Source organism: Leptonychotes weddellii, chromosome 11, assembly GCF_054177405.1.
Source record: "Leptonychotes weddellii isolate Sample4059 chromosome 11, ASM5417740v2, whole genome shotgun sequence".
NCBI lineage: Eukaryota > Metazoa > Chordata > Mammalia > Carnivora > Phocidae > Leptonychotes > Leptonychotes weddellii.
The window spans coordinates 63,416,402-63,435,288 of NC_138379.1; the positions used below are offsets into that span (position 1 = coordinate 63,416,402).

Here is an 18,887-nt window from a genome sequence, read left to right on the forward strand (position 1 = left end):
TTAAGTCTCAATTTCCCCACATATAAAATGATGTGGGAAACAAAGGCAAAAGAAAAATTACTAAGTTTCCTTACTACCTACAGCCCATTGACAAGTCCTTGAAACAGGCAGAGTGACATTCCTCTAGGGACTCAACTGCCTTGAAGTTGATACTTTGCTAAGGGCAAAGGGCAATCTTAGCTCAACCCCAGGATCCTGTAAGTCCACTTTAACATATAAAAAAAATTCCTTTGAAAACTTCCTTTAGGGGCGCCTGGGTGGCTCATTCGTTAAGCGTCTGCCTTCGGCTCAGGTCATGATCCCAGGGTCCTGGTATCGAGCCCCGCATCGGGCTCCCTGCTCCGCAGGAAGCCTGCTTCTCCCTCTCCCACTCCCCTAGCTTGTGTTCCCTCTCTCACTGTGTCTCTCTCTGTCAAATAAATAAAATCTTAAAAAAAAAAAAAAAAAGAAAACTTCCTTTATCTCTAACCCCCAAAATACATGTTGACAATCATCCCCTAAGTATATGACCCACCGATATACATCTGAAGCGGCTCATGACGGACTTTTTACTAAACAGTAATAAATGACCTTTCCTAACAATAGCTGGCCCCCTCAGGATCCTGGAAACCTCGTTTCCAAAATACCTGGGAGGCTTACACTATCCTCAACCCCCTCCCAACTTGGAAGTATATAATGGGCCGCTCCTCATGACCTCCGTGCAGCTCTTTCTGCCCACGGGTCCTGTCCCTGTGCTTTAATAAAACCATCTTTTTGCATCAAAGACGTCTCAAGAATTCTTTCTTGGCCGTTGGCCTCAAACCCTAACGTCTTTCCTACATCATAAAATAGTGTTAATAATTCATGCAGAAAATTGCTGAAAAGATAAAAAGAGGTGGTTAATGGAACTAATTCTGCCACGTGCCTAGAAGTAGCAGGTATTCAAATAACGTAGCTAGCAGCAGTAGCCGTAGATGCGGCAGCGGCCACCATGACAGTAAACCACGCGCAATCACAGAGCCTTCAGAGGGACTATTCACTTACTCACCACCCTCTGCAGACAAACTTCAAGGGAAAAATTTGGGCTGTCAACTATTATTTACAATTGCTGCTGGCTGGAAGTGTAATATCTATTGTTTCCAATAAAATTCCAGTACAATAATAAATCTCTACACTCCACAGGGCTTGATAATGGTAGAATTGTACCGTTACAGCTTTCTTCATACTTCCATTTACAATAGGGGTTTGGAAGTTTCAGTTTTAAAGGTGCTTTTGTCCCAGCATTACAGTAGCTATAGTTAGTACCCCATGGTTATTTTGTCAGAGACTTAACACCAAATCCAACCTAATAAAAATGTTTTACATGTATGTGTTAAAAAGTCTATTTCACTTTTCAAAAAAGTCCCAATGTTAGAGATAGTTCAACTGTAAACCATTTGACCAAATGAATTTAGATAAAAGATAAATTTAGACAAATATTTATAAAACATCCATTTTCATAAGTTTATCTTAAACACTGCCACAAGTACTAATAGCAGCAATCATTTTTTGGATTCTTACTAAGTCCTGTGCTAAGTAATGTATACCCATAAGTTCAACTGATACTTGTAACTACTCTGTGGAGTCAGTACTACACTGCCAATTTTATAGCTAAGGATCTGAGGCTTATAGAATAGAAAGAAACAGTTTACACTTACTGGCGGCTTAATATGTGTATATACTATGCCAAATAGTCCACGTGTATCTTCTCATCAATCCTCAAAATAACCCAATGAGATAAATGCAACTGTCAGCCCACTTACAGATGAGGACACTGAAGATGGAAAGCCCAAAAGGTCACAGAACTAGTAAATCAAGGAGTCAGAATTCAAACCAATGGCTGACTTTAGAACCATGCTTTTAACCTTTATGCTATCCAACCTCTAAGTAACTTTTATTCAGCCATTCTCAAGTATTTAATAAGCATCTACTATAGCCAGGCACTACGGACACCATGATGAAATGATGAAAAAGAATGACTCCACCCCTGTTCTGCTGGTGCTTGCGGTGTAAGGGCGTGGAACCAGCCAGTGAAGAGCTGGCCGACCATACCAGGTCTGACTCCAAAGCCCAGGTTCTTAACCACACCATCTGCTGCAAAGGCACCACAATTAAGATTTTTTCCTACACATAATTCAGGAAATCCTAAGTTTCATATTACTTTGGCTTACTTTTTACAAATGAGTATTATTACTTGTAAAAAAAAAAGGGTTATTTGTGAACATTTTAAAGTGCTGAACTGGTCTCTCGTCTTCTCTATACAAACAGCTTTATTGCACATTATCAATGGGTAACAGAAGAGGACTCATGAAAGAATGTCTGTGAAAGGTCTCACAGGCATAGCAGTTCTGAAAGGAGCTGAGGGCAGAAAGTGGAAAAAAAACGCTCACAAAAAACCCTATGAGATATAAAGTTCTAGATGCAAAGGAGGCAGCCACATGTGAGTTTTAAAGAAAGAAAATAAAGATAAAAAGCTCTGTATTTGTTTACTGTGGTCTAGGTTTTCAGGTAAACACTGCTGCTCAAAGCTACCCAAATTGCTTCATCAAACATAAAAAAAAATTCTAGTGGCACTGAGTTGATCACATAAAGAATTAACAAGCCAAAACAGAAGAAAAGCTCAAACTTAGAGAGGCAAGCAGAATCCTTCTCCCTGGGGACCTGCTGATCTGGACAAATGTTCATACTGTTTTGACAGTTCTGTAGAGAGAGGGAAAGCGCTAACACAGGTCAAGGCCTGCTCAAAGTAAGGGACCTGATGCATTTCCTCCCTACCTTAAGCTGGGACCCCAGTGGTTAAGGAGAGAAGCAGATGTAAACAGGATTTTGCAAGTACATTATCAGCTGGTCAAACCTCAAGTCACAAGTTTAAATGTAGTTTTATGTGGCCTAAGACATGTGGTGCCCCTAGAAGCCTGGAGAAACAAATATGAATCAACTCTGGGGCAACTTAACTTCATCCCTAATCTCAAATTATTCCTGCTGATCATTTCTTACGGACAACAGATAATGAAACATGCAAGGAAACAAGTCACCGTAAATGAGAACCAACAGAAACAGAAATCAGAAATGGACAATAAAAAGAGGCGAAAGACATTTAGACACTGGGTTATTAGACAAAGACTAACAGAACAAATATCCTTACTAGGCACACACAAAATTACAGAGAGGCTTAAAAACATCTGCAGGGAATTTTTAAAATCACACAGTGTATTTCAAAAGAACTAAGTGGAATTTCTACCCCCACCAAAAACAATGAAAATAAAAAATTCAAAGGACAGTTTTAAGAATAGATGGGCATGGGGGCCTGCTTGGCTCAGTCCATAGAAAAAGCGACATCTGATCTTGGGGTCATGGGTTTGAACCCCATGTTGGGGTTAGAGTTTACTTAAAAAAAAAAACAACAGATGGGTGAATTAGAAGATCAATATAACACAGGAAGATAAAACAAGGGAAAATACAAGAGATTAATAGTCCCGGGAGGACAGAGTGGAATCTTACATTTATTTAACTGAAGATTCTGAAGGGAGGAGAAAAAGAGCACAGAGGTATTATCTAAAGGGAAAGGATTTTCTAGGAGTGATGAAAGACACCAATTCACAGTTTCATGAAGCCCAATAAATCCTAAGCAGGATAAAAAAAGAATCTCATATCTAGATTCATCAGTGAAACTGCAGAACACCAAAGACAGCCAGCTGGAGGAAAAATAGACTACTTCAAAAAAAAAAAAAAGCAAGCTTAACTAATAGCTCATTTCTCAACAACAAAATGGAAGCCCAAAGACTCACTTTAAGTGATTAATTCTGCCCATTTGTGGCAAGGAAAGCTTCACATAAAATAGTTAAGCCAGGACGAAAAAAGGCAGTTTGGGTTAAGGTAAAGGTGGGTATGCCTTTGTGTCAATGCTAACCAACTTCTGGTGACTTAACCTGGAAGTGTACATATTTTTTTTCACTTTGCTTTTCTATCTCCCTCTGTTTTTTCTTTTCTTTTTTTTTTATAACAAACATTTTGTAAAGGCCTACTATGTGCCAGACTCTCTGCCTCTCATCTTCAGAACAACCCACTATGTACAGTCTATTATGGAAACAAACTTAGGAGTCTGAGTGACTTGTTAAAAACTCACAAGGCTTTTTTTCCATGTTGAACTCTGCCTAGATCCTTTCTATGGTGCCTATTTTTCCCCTTCTCTGCTTTTATCTTACTCCTGCCAAGAATGGAAGAGCACCTTTTTGGACGTCATTTCCTAAAAGACAACATGCTTTTTTTTTTTTTTTAATTATTATTATTTTTTAAAGATTTTATTTATTTATTTGAGAGAGAGAATGAGATAGAGAGAGAGCATGAGATGGGGGAGGGTCAGAGGGAGAAGCAGACTCCCTGCTGAGCAGGGAGCCCGATGAGGGACTCGATCCTGGGACTCCAGGATCATGACCTGAGCCGAAGGCAGTCGCTTAACCAACTGAGCCACCCAGGCGCCCGACAACATGCTTTTGAAGTCAAGATAAGAATCTTAGCTGGCTCTCCTCAAGTACTAAATAACCAGAGTAAAAATACAACAACAGAACTTTTCAAAAATTATTATTATTTTTTCAAGTAGGCTCCATGCCCAACATGGGGCTTGAACTCACAACCCGGAGATCAAGACTTGAGCTGAGATCAAGAGCCGGACACTTAACCGGCTGAGCCACTCAGGTGCCCCCAGAACTCTTGATAAGAAGTTTCTTTAAGGGGCGCCTGGGTGGCTCAGTCATTAAGCGTCTGCCTTCAGCTCCGGTCATGATCCCAGGGTCCTGGGATCGAGCCTCACATCGGGCTCCCTGCTCAGCAGGAAGCCTGCTTCTTCCTCTGCCACTCCGCCTGCTTGTGATCCCTCTCTCGCTGTCTCTGTCAAATAAATAAAATATTTTTAAAAAATTATTAAAAATTTTTTTTAAAAAAGTTTCTTTAGGCATTTATTGGATTTACGCAACTGATAAATTGTTGAACACTAAAACAACAACAACAAATAAGAGTCATTTATTGGATTTGATGTTTGTATCCTTCCTCCAATGTCAGTTGCCATCCAATAAATGTCCAAGACTTCCTCTGATGGTGTCACAATTCACTTCCTTCCGGGCGGTTTACTCTATCTTCACATTAATTCGATAGGTTATTCTGTACAATGCAAAGACCTCTCTACTGAGAACCAGTAGCTAGGTCTCTAATCTTATCTTGCTCTGGAAACTAGCAGTACAGTTGACCCTTGAATTCAGGGGTTAGGGGCACTGACCCCTGCAAAGTCCAAAAATCCCCATGTAACTTCTTCTAACTCCCCCAAAACTTAACTACTAATAGCCTATTATTTATTGGAAGCCTTACTGACAACATAAACAGCTGATTAACACTTATTTTGTATGTTGTTTATATACTGTGTTCTTACAACAAAGTAAGCTCAAGAAAAGAAAATGTTAAGAAAATCATATTTTTCATATGGAAGGGAAAATACATTTACAGTACTGTAATTTATTGGAAAAAACCCACTTATAAGTGGACCTGCACAGTTCAAACCCACTCTGTTCAAGGATCAACTATATAGTGGTTAACCACTGGTTCTGGAGTCTAGGGAATGTGGGATTAACCCAAGTTCTAAAATTTACTAGCTGTGAGACCATGGGTAAACTGCCTATCTTTTCAAAGCCTCAGATCCCTTTTCTGTAAAACAGGGATAACATAAGTATCTAACCACAGAGCTTTGGGAAGCATGCAGTTAACTCTTTCATAGACATTAGCTATTATGAGTATTATCTTAAATACAGATCACAGACTTTCTTGTGCTAACCATAGAGCTGGAGAAAAGAAGCTTAAGAAAGTAAACACTATATTAAGAAGTGGTTCTTTCTTGATCATTGTTGACATATTGACCAACTGACTCATTTTTCTGCCTTCAGGGTCTCTCTATAAACAGGAAATAATCAAATCTGTCTAAAAGTAAGGGATTATAAAAAATACTTTTTAAGATTCTCCCTTGAAAGTAACTCTGATGAATGGCAAAGACCTTTTAAAGAAGAATTTATCTTGTAATGCTAATAACCCTTTTGACCCCCCAACAATGGCAACACAAACCAGTGAGGTTTCCTAATGAGGATTTCCTAGGTCTTCCTATGTTGGGATTTATAAATAACTGCTAGAAAATCATTTGCAACCCATACTCACCATCTATAATAGACATGTTTCTAGGTGTTGACATAGTGGCCTTTGAACTTCTGCTTCGAGTAGAAGTCTCTAGACCAGTGCCTATTGTTAGAATAATGAGCAGTCACTATACAATTGTATCAGTAGCCAAGGTTTTTTTTTTTTAAGACAATGCCAAAATGAAATGTAAAAAAAGTTACATCAAAACATAGTTTATGTATAAAAAGTCAAAGACATATATAACAAGAAACACATAGTCTAATCACTTTTCAAAAACTATACTTATACCACATTTGGTTCATACTCTTCCAATCAAAATTTAAGGAAACATTTTGTAAACGTAAGGATAATGAAAATAAATTATCACTAGAGGATGAGGATCTCTTTCCCTGGAAATTTTTAACTTTTAAGTACTATTTTACCAGCTTAAAATTCCAATGGATAAATATTTAATAAAAACAATTTAAAAATATTCCTAGAAACGAAGTCATACAACGCATCAGGAAGTCACTGGATGGCCAATTTTCTATTATTTGGATTATTCAATGACAATAGTCCCACGTTAAATACAATGATGGCAATTAATGTTTATGACTGCTTTAAGAAATCAAATTGTTTTAGGGTAGTATTCTTTTTGAACAAATTTTATGAAGCCACTTTATACAAATAAGGGCATTTGTATCTTATGACAGTAACAAAAATAATGTTAATGACCTGGAGTTTCTTCCTGCTGCCAATGGTCATTAGATAGCCATTTTCCTTAGCAGCTCATATCTGCCCATTATTTTATAGGTGTGAGAGTAAATATGACATTAAATGTACCCAAAAGGTACTGTGTGAGGAGCGTAGTGAAGTTCTTAAAAAAATATGTTAAGAGTCATTAAAACAGGGGCGCCTGGGTGGCTCAGTTGTTAAGCGTCTGCCTTCAGCTCAGGTCATGATTGGGATGGAGCCCTGCGTCAGGTTCCCTGCTCCACGGGAAGCCTGCTTCTTCCTCTCCCACTCCCCCTGCTTGTGTTCCCTTTCTCACTGTCTCTCTCTCCCCGTCAAATAATAAATAAAAAAAAATCTTAAAAAAAAAAAAGTCATTAAAACATTACGTGCACATGGCCATTAAAATCTATTTAAGTAAACATACATGTCAGAACTATATTAAAGACTGGTTTTATGCATTATAAACACAAAATTTTAGAAGATAGCAACACTTAATTCTGACGATAGGAATACGATCCTGTGTGTCCCGTTCAGCTGCCAAGTCTGAATGTGTGTGCAAGCTGGTACCGACTGCTAACCTCTTCCTCTCTGAGACCCCCCTCTCCAGGCTGAGTTCTGTCCTCTTCCTCCTCGGCGGCCTCTTCCTCGGCCTCCTCCTCTGCTGGCTGCTGCTGTGATGTCCTCATCAGAGTCCTCAGCCATCTGTTCTGCCAAATCTATACTCATAAGGTCCTCAGCACTAAAGGCAGAAGCAGAGTCCTCAGACTGAGATCTGAGGGCTCTGGCCCTTGTCATAGCCTGAGAGGGAAAGAGGAGAAAATACACACTAGTAGGTGATGCAGCATCCTAAGTCATTGATCTGGTCATTCAGATAACATGCACTATTGCCAAATTGTCTATACTATTATTTTTCACTAATTATGCTATAAAAATGCCAAGCAGGACAACTCCCCTCCCCTGTCTGTCAAATTCAATTCCTACAATTTGTCAGATCAATCTGCCATACTATCTGGAAAATGAGACCTTTTGAAAAGCTGTGCTGAGAACGATAAAATTCCACAGAATCAAAACTTTTTTAACTGGTAAGAATATTAGCAATCACCCCTAATTCAACATCACCATTTATAAGAGACTGTCATCATTTGAGCTACTCTGTACAATGGGCTCTTAATATTAGTGACAAGAAAAATGCTTACAAAAAATGTCTGTTATCTCTGGGTGATGAAATTTTAGGGTGCTCGTTTTCTTCTTTATTCACAAATAGGATAAATTTTCTACTATATAGTTTTTCTAAAATATTACTCTGTAATCAGAAAATTATGAGCAATCATCTCTTAAAAAAATTAAGTAGAATTAAGAATAAAAAGATAAAAAGAGGGGCGCCTGGATGGTTCAGTTGGTTAAGGGTCCGACTCTTGATTTTGGCTCAGGTTGAGATCTCAGGGTTGTGAGATCAAGCCCTGCACTAGGCTCTGCGCTTAGTCTGGAGTCTGCTTGTCCCTATCCTTCTGCTCCTCCCCCCACCTTGTGCTCTCAAATAAATAACTATACAAAAGCTTTAAAAAAAAAAAAAAAGATTAAAAGAATTAAGTAGAATATAACAATTGAAGGCCTGGGAAAGAATGAAAAGCTTAGGACCAAGAATATGCCACAAACTTTAATTTGATAAGAAACTGCCAAGAAAAGACAAGTTTGAGACTTAATGAAATATTTTAACTCTGAAATGAATACAGATTTTTTGATTAAAAATAAAATAAAAGCAATGTTGCTCTGAGCTCTTCCCTTAAACTAATCAAACTGTAGTAAGGAGAACAGAAATGAACATGATGAGAAAATAGCTCCAACTTCTAAACACAAAAGTTCTGAAGAGTTAATGGATATAATGAAGATCTGACCTAAGGAACAAGGTAGAAAAGAGTCTTAGGCAGTACAGAGCTCTCTAAAATTGATCTATATATCCAAAGGGACCATGACTATAGTCTCTCTTGCTTGGAATAAAAAATTCCAAGACTAAGAATAGGTGGGTAGAGCATTTCTGAGCTCTCTTGATACCATGAAGTAAAGAGAGGCAGGACTAAATGAGGAGATGAGAAGAAAGCACGTAGGGTAGAAGTAGGAGTGAAGTGGGAGGTGGGAGATAATCCAGCTGTATGATGATGATTTCAGCTTAAAGGAAGTAACAGCAAAATCCCAGCATGAAGGGCTCAGCACGGCATTACCATGTAAAAAGAAAAAAACTTCAGGGAACATAACAAAAAAGAAAAAGAAAAAGGGATGCCTGGGTGGTTCAGTCGGTTAAGCATCTGCCTTCAGCTCAGGTCATGATCCCAGGGTCCTGGGATGGAGTCCCGCAACGGGCTCCTTGCCCAGCAGGGAGCCTGCTTCTCCCTCTGCCTGCCGCTCCCCCTGCGCGCGCACGCGCGCTCTCTCTCTGACAATAAAATCTTAAAAAAAAAAAAAAATACAAAGAAAAAATCGCAGAAAGATTTCAACTCATTTTTCTTGTCCCAGATGAAGTATGGTCAATCCTCATTATTCCCAGATTCTGTATCTGCAAATCACCTACTTGCCAAACTTTATCTGTAAACCCCAGAACAATATTCCTGATACTTCTGCAGTCATCTGTGGACCAGTGCAGTGGTAAAAATTCCGAGGCTCTTTTTTTTTTTTTTAGATTTTACTTATTTATTTATTTGACACACAGAGAGAGAGAGAGAGAGAGCACAAGCAGGGGGAGTGGCAGAGGGAGAAGCAGGCTCCCCGTTAAGCAGGGAGCCTGATGCAGGACTTGATCCCAGGACCCTGGGATCATGACCTGAGCCGAAGGCAGATGCTTAACCATCTGAGCCACCCAGGCACCCAAAAATTCCGAGTCTCTTGACACACACATTCCCAGATGAAGATGAAGAATGGAACACTCAGCCTTCCTGTTTCAGCTCTCACACTTTAAACAAGTGTCCTTTCTGTGGCATATTTAGTGCCATGTTTTTCACATTTTTGTGTGTTTAGTCAGTGATTTAGTGTAGCTGAAGTGCTGTCCAGTACTCCCAAGTGCAAGAAGGCTGTGATATGCCTTACAGATGAAATAGGTGTGTGAGATAAGCTTCATTCAGGCAAGATTATAGGGTTGCTGTCTCTAAGTTCAATGTTAATGACTCAACTATATATTAAAACAGAAATACACATGAAAAAGGTTATGTACTACTCGGGATAAAAATGCTATAACCAGTAGTTGGCAGGAACCCAATCCTGTTATTTCCCCTAGGAGCAATACAGTTCAGTATTCACTAGGTTAGTGTTTGCAGTGACACAGAACATAAAGAAATAACAAGAACCAGCTGTACTTTTTAAAAAGTACACTTAAAGGGAAAAAGGAGACTTAAATTACATAATTAATAAAACAGATCTAATTGATGTATGTTGAACTCTATACTCTGAAAATAAATATAGACTTTTCAAGACCTCATGAAATGTTTAACTAATACATCATGGGGTGCTAAGAAAAATATCAATTAAGTTCTAAATAGTAAAGGGTATTATACAGTCTAATTGCCATGAATAAAATTAGTAATTAATGATAATTAAAAAAAAAACCTGCCTCCAACCCACAAAACTAAAATTGCAGAAATCTAGAAAATAATAAAAATATTGTATACTGGAGGGCGCCTGGGTGGCTCAGTCGTTAAGCGTCTGCCTTCAGCTCAGGTCATGATCCCAGGGTCCTGGGATCGAGCCCCACATTGGGCTCCCTGCTCCGCGGGAAGCCTCCCGCCCACTCCCCCTGCTTGTGTTCCTGCTCTCGCTGTCTCTCTCTGTGTCAAATAAATAAATAAAATCTTTAAAAAAAAATATTGTATACTGGAATATACAAAACAAAGCAGTGTTTATAAAGAAAGCCTACAGCCTGTTAAAAAAGAATGAATGAAAATAAGTAGATTTGATATTCCATAACATAGGACAAGTAAAGTCCATCCAAAAGGAATTATGAGAAATCAATAAAGATACAATCATAAACAAATTTTAAGCAAAAATCCATTCAAATTAGTAAATTTAAGAACTGATCCTCTGGGACGAAGTCACATTGATAAAAATCACTAACTTAATAAAAAGGAAGAAAAAACAAGTATACATCATTAAAAATCAGAATGGAGGGGAAAAAAGATTGAGGGGAAATTAAAAGAATCCTGACAAAATACTCTTCAATTCTAAGTAATGTGGAAAATAAATGACCTAAACGGATCCAACAAGAGACACATAGTCTCAACAGACTAATAATAATATCAAATAATGGGAGAAATTTGTTAAAGGAACAACACCCCCGGAAAAGGAACCACAACCACAAAGTTTCACAGGTATTCTATCAAATCTTCAAAGAACAGATAATTCCACTGCTCTTTCGATAGTCCCAGAGCATAAAGAAAGCAAGCTTCCAACTTCTTTGTACAGAGCCAGCATAACATGGTACTGAAAAACTGACAAAGGACTGCATGCACAAAAAGATTACAGGATCTCACTTATGAATATTCAAGCAAACAAAGAGAATCCAGGAACATATGGAAAAACCAGGATACCCATTACCAGAAGGTTCACAAAGTAGTAACAAGGATGGGGCAATAATAGAATATGTTTTAATATAATTCAATTTATTGCCGAATTAATAGAACGGAGGAAAAATCCCACACGTTTATCTCCACAGATGTCAAAAAGGCACTTAGTTCATCACCCATTCTGGATTTGAAGAAACTCCAAAACCCTTCTTTTACACGACAAATACCCTAAAATATGCTACCCCCCCACACACACATAGAGTGTGTGCACATTCTCCTGTGAGTGCTCTTACAGAGAGACCAATGTCCTCGGCACAAAAACCAAATCGAACAAAAATTTCTGGGCGAAGAACATGACCAGGTGTTTCACGTAAATACAAATGGTTTATAAACATAAAAATCGCTGAGTCACTAGCAACAAAAGTACGGGTTAAAAACAATAGTAAGAAACAATTTCCTCAGCCCTCGGATTTGTAAAGATCAAAAGATGTCATAATACATCAGGATGACAAGGATGTGGAGAAATAAGCAACCCCCAATACTGGTTAGAATGCAAACTGGTGTCACATCTCTGGAATGATATGGCAGTTATCTAGCAAAAATTTAAGATGCATGTGACCTTTTATGATTCTTTCTTGGAATGAATTACCCACCATCATTTCCAAATTTTATACCTTCCCTTTGTCTAAATACCATACCTTCATTTTATCATTTAACATGACACTCAAATATTTTAACTCCACTTTTCTGTGCAACAGGCTCTGGAGTGTACAGATATATAGGAAGTATGTTACTTCTAAGAATTAGCAGTGGGATTCTAATTGGCCTCAGGAGTGTAGGTCCACAGCCATCCTAAGTGCAGGGTCAGGGCCACTGGTAGGACAATGTTTCCATATGCTTTTTTGTGAGATTCGAAAACCTATCCTGGTAGTACACCTGTTTTTTTTAAATTGTGACAAAATATATATACCATTAAATAGAGCATCTTACAATTGTGTACAATTCAGTGGCATTAAAAACACATTCACACTGTTGTACAACATCACCGTCATCCACCTCCAGACCTTTCTCGTCATTTCAAACTGACACTCCATACCTGTTAAAAAACAACTCTCCATTCCCTAGCCACCCCCTTCCCCTCATTACCACTATTCTACTTTCTGTCCATATGAATTTGACTACTCTAGGGATCTCATTTAAGTGGAATCATGTAATACTCATCCTTTCTAATACTAATACTTTCACCTGTCTTACTTCGCTTAGTATAATGTTTTCAAGGTTCATCCATATTATAGCATTACTGGAACTTCATTCCTTTTAAGGCTAAGCAGAAGTCCATCATCACACATACACACCACATTTTGTTTATCTGTACATCTTCTGATGGCCATTTGAATTGCTACCACCTTTTGGCTACTGGGAATGCTATAAGCTTGGGTGTACAAATATCTGAGTCCTTGCTCTCAATTCCTTGGGGTAAATACCTAGAAGTACAGTTGCTAGGTCACATAATTCTATTTTTAATTTTTTGAGAAATCATACTATTTTCCACAGAAGCTTTTATATTCCCACCAGCAATGCATGAGGCTTGCAATTTCTCCTTATTCGTGGCAACACTATTCTCTTTTTTGTAATATTCATCTTAATAAATGTGAAGTGGCTTTGTGGTTTAGATTTGCATTTCACTAGTGATGTTGAGCATCTTCTCATGTGCTTATTGGTCACCTGTTTATCTTCTTTGTAGAAATGTCTATTCAAGTCCTTCATCCACTTTTTGCTGTGACTGAGTTTTACGAATTCTTTGTACGTTCTGAATATTAATCACTTACCAAATACATGATTTGCAAGTATCTTCTCCCATCCTACGGGATGCCTTTTCACTTTGTTGATAGTGTTTGGTATTACAGTTTGAAAGAGGGTATCAATGCTGCCTCAAATCCAGGCAGAACACAGGAAACCAGAGGCTGGGTAAACTACAGACTATGGGTCAGACCAAGAATAGATTTTACATTTTTAAAGGATTTAAAAAAAAAACAACAAAAACCCAACCACATACACAGAGAAGAAAATGTGACAAAGACCACATATGGCCTGCAAAGCCCAAAACATTTACTGTTTGGCCTTTTATTTAAATGTGAACTTATAGTTAAAGAAAATACTTAGAGCTTTTCAATGTGAACAAGAGGTTTTAAAGCCTCTTGGAATGACTAATGCTTTTGTCTGTTTAAATAATTTAAACATGGTACTAGGATTCATGTTCTGAGCTAAATGATTCTACACAGTTGGGAGTTCTAGCTCAGGAAAGTCTCAAATTCCACTCCAAGTCCTAAATAGTATGCTAAGACCATTTATAACATCCTATGGCAAGCTGACAAATTACCTAGGAAACCCCAATTACCTGCTAAAGTCTTAAAATATAGCTGAAAAATCTAAACCCAAAAGTGCTTTCTTCTGTAAAACTCCCAAATGCAATTTGTCAGGTCCTCTACTACCTTCCTTTTATAAAATATTCACTCTAATTCTTTAAAAGACTAATGAAAAACAGTTTAGGGGCTCCAAACACAAAGAGCATGCAAAGAAATGTTTCTGTAATCTGTTAAATTGAAATGGTTAGTTAAGTTTAAATGATCCAAGAACCAGGAGTCGTTTCTTTCTTCTAGTATTCATTCTTGCTATTTGGCAAACTCTTTTGTACTTTAAGGGTGCTCTGTAAGATGAATACAAATATAAATGTGGTAAGGGATCCCTAATCTCTAGCTTCCTCCTCTTAGCTCCCCAAAACCATCTTGTAAGTAGTACAGCAGAGCTCCATCTATGCTTCTGAGGGACAGTGATTTTTGATGTTCTGCACATCAAAAACTTTCAGAAATTTCACATTTTTAGCCATTCATTGGCCATGCATTATGTTAATGTTGTTATAATACAAAGTTCTGGACGTAGTATGGTAGAAAAGTCTAGACTTGAAGGTAGAAATAGGTTCAAATTCCACCCCACCGTGTAACCTTTACTATGCTCTCAGTGTCATTTGTAAAATGGAAACTGAAATTGTGTACATGACACATCTAGAAAAAAAATCAGTAAATGAAAATTTAATGAATACCATTTGCCCTTTCCCCTTTAAAACAGTAATGAATAAAACCAAGTAGGTAACGCGTTCTGCTTTTTCCACTACACTGATGTAGGGGAATGACTCTGACATCGGGAATGCTGACTGTGAAATTCAGTGGATGGTGAGAGCTTTTAGTTCTATGATCAAGTACTGAAGGCTATTCACGAAAGGGAGGAAGGAGGTAGGGAAAAAACTGTAGCCGGTACTGGCACTACCGCTGGTAATGTTAGTTAATGTTGCAAAGTTCCCCATATTACATGATGGAGACAGTGTAAGTTGTACAAAGGGAAGAAACCTGACACAAAACTAGACACTGAGAAGATTATCCTCGCATATCCTCTCTAAAGAAATATTATTAACTGAGTTACTATACTGCTATTCCTACGTATTCTAATGAACTGGGACATAATTTGGGGGGGGGTGACTTCCCCACATTAAGCACAGGGCATCAAATTTCTGTAACAAGACAGAGAAAAGAAAAAACACCCAAAATGCTACGTTCCTATTCCTTAACATTCCAGGTAAGGCGCATTATTGGATCAGCCTAAAATCCTAAGAAGCCTGTACGGTTTGACAGACGATGAAGTAAATCAGATATAGACTTGGAATTTTATTTAAAAAAGAGAAAAAAAGTCTATCTCATGGCCTTTAGAGATGGTACCAAACAATTTTATTTTTATTTTTTAAAGACTTTATTATTTGACAGAGAGAGTGAGCACAAGCAGGACGAGCAGCAGGCAGAGGGAGAGGGAAAAGCAGACTCCCCGCTGAGCAGGGAGCCGGACATGGGACTTGATCCCAGGACACTGAGATCATGACCTGAGCTGGAGGCAGACGCTTAACCATCGGAGCCACCCAGGTGTCCCAGTACCGAAGAATTATTTGATAACTGACTTTTCCTCTGTCAGGATCTAAAACTGCTTCACATTAAAGGCTGTGGTATTACCTAGTAGTCATCAGTAGATCAACCACTAAACAGGGATTCCTTTGGAAGAGAGTTCAGAGGAAAAAGGAGTAAACTGAGTGTCCCAGGTATTGACTTTTACCTAAGGAGTGTGCTTAAAACAAGGCAAAAAATATTTAAAGGGTGGGGGTGGGGGGGGGAGAAGGGTGTCTTATTCTTTTTTGCTTGCAGCAGAGAAAATAGTAGAAGATATAAAAGTTAATTTAAGGGATGTGTCGAGTGCTCCAGCTCTTTCCCATTCACCGCCTATCAGGAGCAGTTCTGAAATACTTAGGAAAATGACAATGGATTAGCAGGACTGTTTATTAATTCAGCGAAGGTGACCCTTTAGGTCATGCTAAGGTTTAACATTTTCTTTCTACATATATCTGCCTCACCTACTAAACCAAGAGTCTCTGCTGGACACGAACCACACATTTTCCATATCTGTATTGCTAATGCAAAGTAGAATCGCTAAGTTGTAACAGATACGAATGAAAGCAATCAAGATAATCTCAACAATAAATTAGTTATCAGATAACCTTTACATACTAGATAGCAATAATGAAACACCAAGGACAATCAGAAAACCCGAAAAATCTATCTTCAACCGTGAATTCACCAAGTACCAGATAGAGGCCCAAAGTTTCAGTAAATAGTCGCTAACCAGAAGTTCCTAAACTGCGAAGAGACCGAGAAAGACAGCATTGATGGTGATCAAGCCCATTTCAACATTTTAGAAAGCCCAGTGGACTCTGTATATTTATCTATGGTAATACTGCTAGCAAAACACAAGTTTCTTCCTTTTTGCCCAAAATAGTATCAGCTCAGTAGGGTAAGATTTCATCTTATGCTAATAAGATGCTCTGATAGCAATTATGTATTATTTTGATTACTAAGGGCTCTTGTTGTATGCTCCTCCCTAGCCCCCCCCCAACACAATTAAATAAGTTTCCAAAAAGAGCAAAAGGATAAAAAAGGAATACTGGCAAGCCGAATATTGGCAGGCTGCACTGGTATAAATCTCCTCAGCCAATCCCTGCTCAGTCCTATCTGCCAAAGTAAGGTCGACTATTCTAAACAAACCTACTAGTCATTCTAGCTTAACAAACTGACACAGAAGCATAGTAATTTACAGGAGAAATTACCTCTCGAACTTCATCATCTTCTTCATTAGTGTTTTTTTGTCTGCTTTCTCTGAAACGGCGTACCTGTGTTAAAACAGTAAATCAAAAATGTTGCTTAGTCCTATCACGGAAATATAAAACAATGGGCTACAACTGATTAAGAAATGCTTTCCATTACAACATAAAACTTGGGAATTTTTTGTTTCAAATTTTTATTTAAATTCTAGTTAGTTACATCAAAAACTAATGATGTAATTAATGTATGGTGATTAACATAACAATAAAAAATTTAAAAAATAATAAAAAAATTCTAGTTAGTTAACATATAATGTAATATTGGTTTTAGGAGTAGAATTTAGTAATTCATCACTTACATATAATACCTAGTGCTCATCGTAACAAGTGCCCTCCTTAATACCCATCACCATCTAGCCCATCCCCCACCCACCTCCCCCATCAACCCTCAGTTTGTTCTCTATCGTTAAGAGTCTCTTACAGTTTCTCTCTCTCTCTGCCTCCCATATGTTCATGTGTTTTGTTTCTTAAATTCCACATGAGTGAAATCCTATAGTATTTGTCTTTCTCTGACTTATTTCACTTAGTATAATACACTCTGGCTCTATCCATGTTGCTGCAAATGGCAAGATTTCACTCTTTTTGATGGCTGAGTAATATTCCATCATATATATATGTATGTGTGTGTGTACACCATATCATATCTTCTTTATCCATTCATCAGTCGATAGACATCTGGGCTCTTTCCATAGTCTGGCTATTGTTAATAATGCTGCCATAAACATCAGGGTGCATGTGCCCCTTCAAATCCATATTTTTGTATCCTTCGGGTAAATACCTAGTGGTGCAAAACTGCTGGGTAGTAGGGTAGTTCTATTTTTAACTTTTTGAGGAACCTTCATACTGTTTTCAAGAGTACACCAAAAACTTGGAAATTTAAGTACAGTTTTGTTGATTGATTAAAGAAATCATACTTCCCTAGTGACTTACATTAAAATGTCAGAACTGTACTCTAAAAATATATATATATTGGCCCTAAGCAAAACTGTATTACCAGTTGCCAAAATGTTCCATGTCACTGAAAAATGGGTCTATTAGACTGCAAAAGAAAAAACTCTGATACCTATGAGTGTCATACTTTAGTAAAATAGTTAAAAGCAAAAATCTCTTCTTTCAGAGGCTTGAAATATTTATTACATGGCTCATATCATTCTTAGATGTTAGGCTGTAAGACATCCAGGAGGCTCTCTAAAAATAGTATCTGGGGACACCTGGGTGGCTCTATAGGTTAAGCGCCCAGCTCTTAATTTTAGCTCAAGTCATGATCTCAGGGTCCTGAGATGGAGCCCACATAGGGTTCTGCACTCAGTGGGGAGTCTGCTGGAGATTCTCTCTGCCCCTCCCCCTGCTCACGTGTGCACTCTCTTTAAAATAAATAAGTAAATCTTTAAAAAAATAGTATCTGAAGTGGGTGGGACTCTGAAAATCATTTTATCAAGTCAACTACTAAATGTTTACTGTTTGCTGATAATGGATGGTCCTGGAACCAAAAGGGAAACTAGAGATTCTTTCTTTTTAAATCCTGCCCAACAGGCTCTTATAGTGTAGTTATGTAATTAGGGAAAACCTCTATTTGTTTAGTAATTTACTTAGCACCTCTTTACTGAGCACCCATTATGTGCCAAGCACTATTGTAGGAACTGAGAATCCAACAATGAATAAATAGTTACAAATTCTGCCCCCATGGAGTTTAGGATTGTGTGCCTGTGTATGTAGCCAATAAACAAAAACAAAATAAGAAGTTATATTGTGTTTTAGAAGTTGGGTCAGACTGAGTTAATTTACAGCTAGACTAAGAACGCTCTGTCATCTCTGGGGAGCCATTTATTTACTGATGTTTGTTTACTGATGGTTTTCAACCTGCATAACCAGTTGGAAGCATGGCTTGATTATGAGACCAGAGGGGCATAAAAGATTCCCTGGGAACTTCTGCACAAATCTTGGTGTGTTCAATCCAGGGACCACTCTGTGCAAATGAGGACATGAAATCTTATGTCTGGCTTCTCACAGGTCTCTAATGCCTGCCCATACTCTTTTCCTTGATGCACCATATCGTTTGCCTTTAAATAAAAACCTTAAATGAGTATGCTCAGTGGAGTCTTGAGTTGTTCAATGTTCAAATATCTGAACCCGTGAACGCTTTGCAAAAGACAGTAAGTATACAGAGAGAAATAAAGCAG

At 38.1% G+C, this 18,887-nt stretch overlaps 1 protein-coding gene across 3 annotated transcripts in view; it reads right to left on the bottom strand.

The window, feature by feature from the left end:
- Nucleotides 1–18,887, bottom strand: part of MRE11 (MRE11 double strand break repair nuclease) — a 73,862-nt gene that overhangs the window by 16,273 nt on the left and 38,702 nt on the right. For all 3 annotated transcript variants that reach the window (XM_081799033.1, XM_081799034.1, XM_081799035.1), the window contains exons 14-16: nt 16,654–16,716; nt 7,485–7,704; nt 6,214–6,294 (exon numbers count right to left, since the gene is read on the bottom strand). In XM_081799033.1, the coding sequence (XP_081655159.1) occupies nt 6,214–6,294; nt 7,485–7,704; nt 16,654–16,716 (364 nt within the window). The remainder of the gene's footprint in view (nt 1–6,213; nt 6,295–7,484; nt 7,705–16,653; nt 16,717–18,887) is intronic.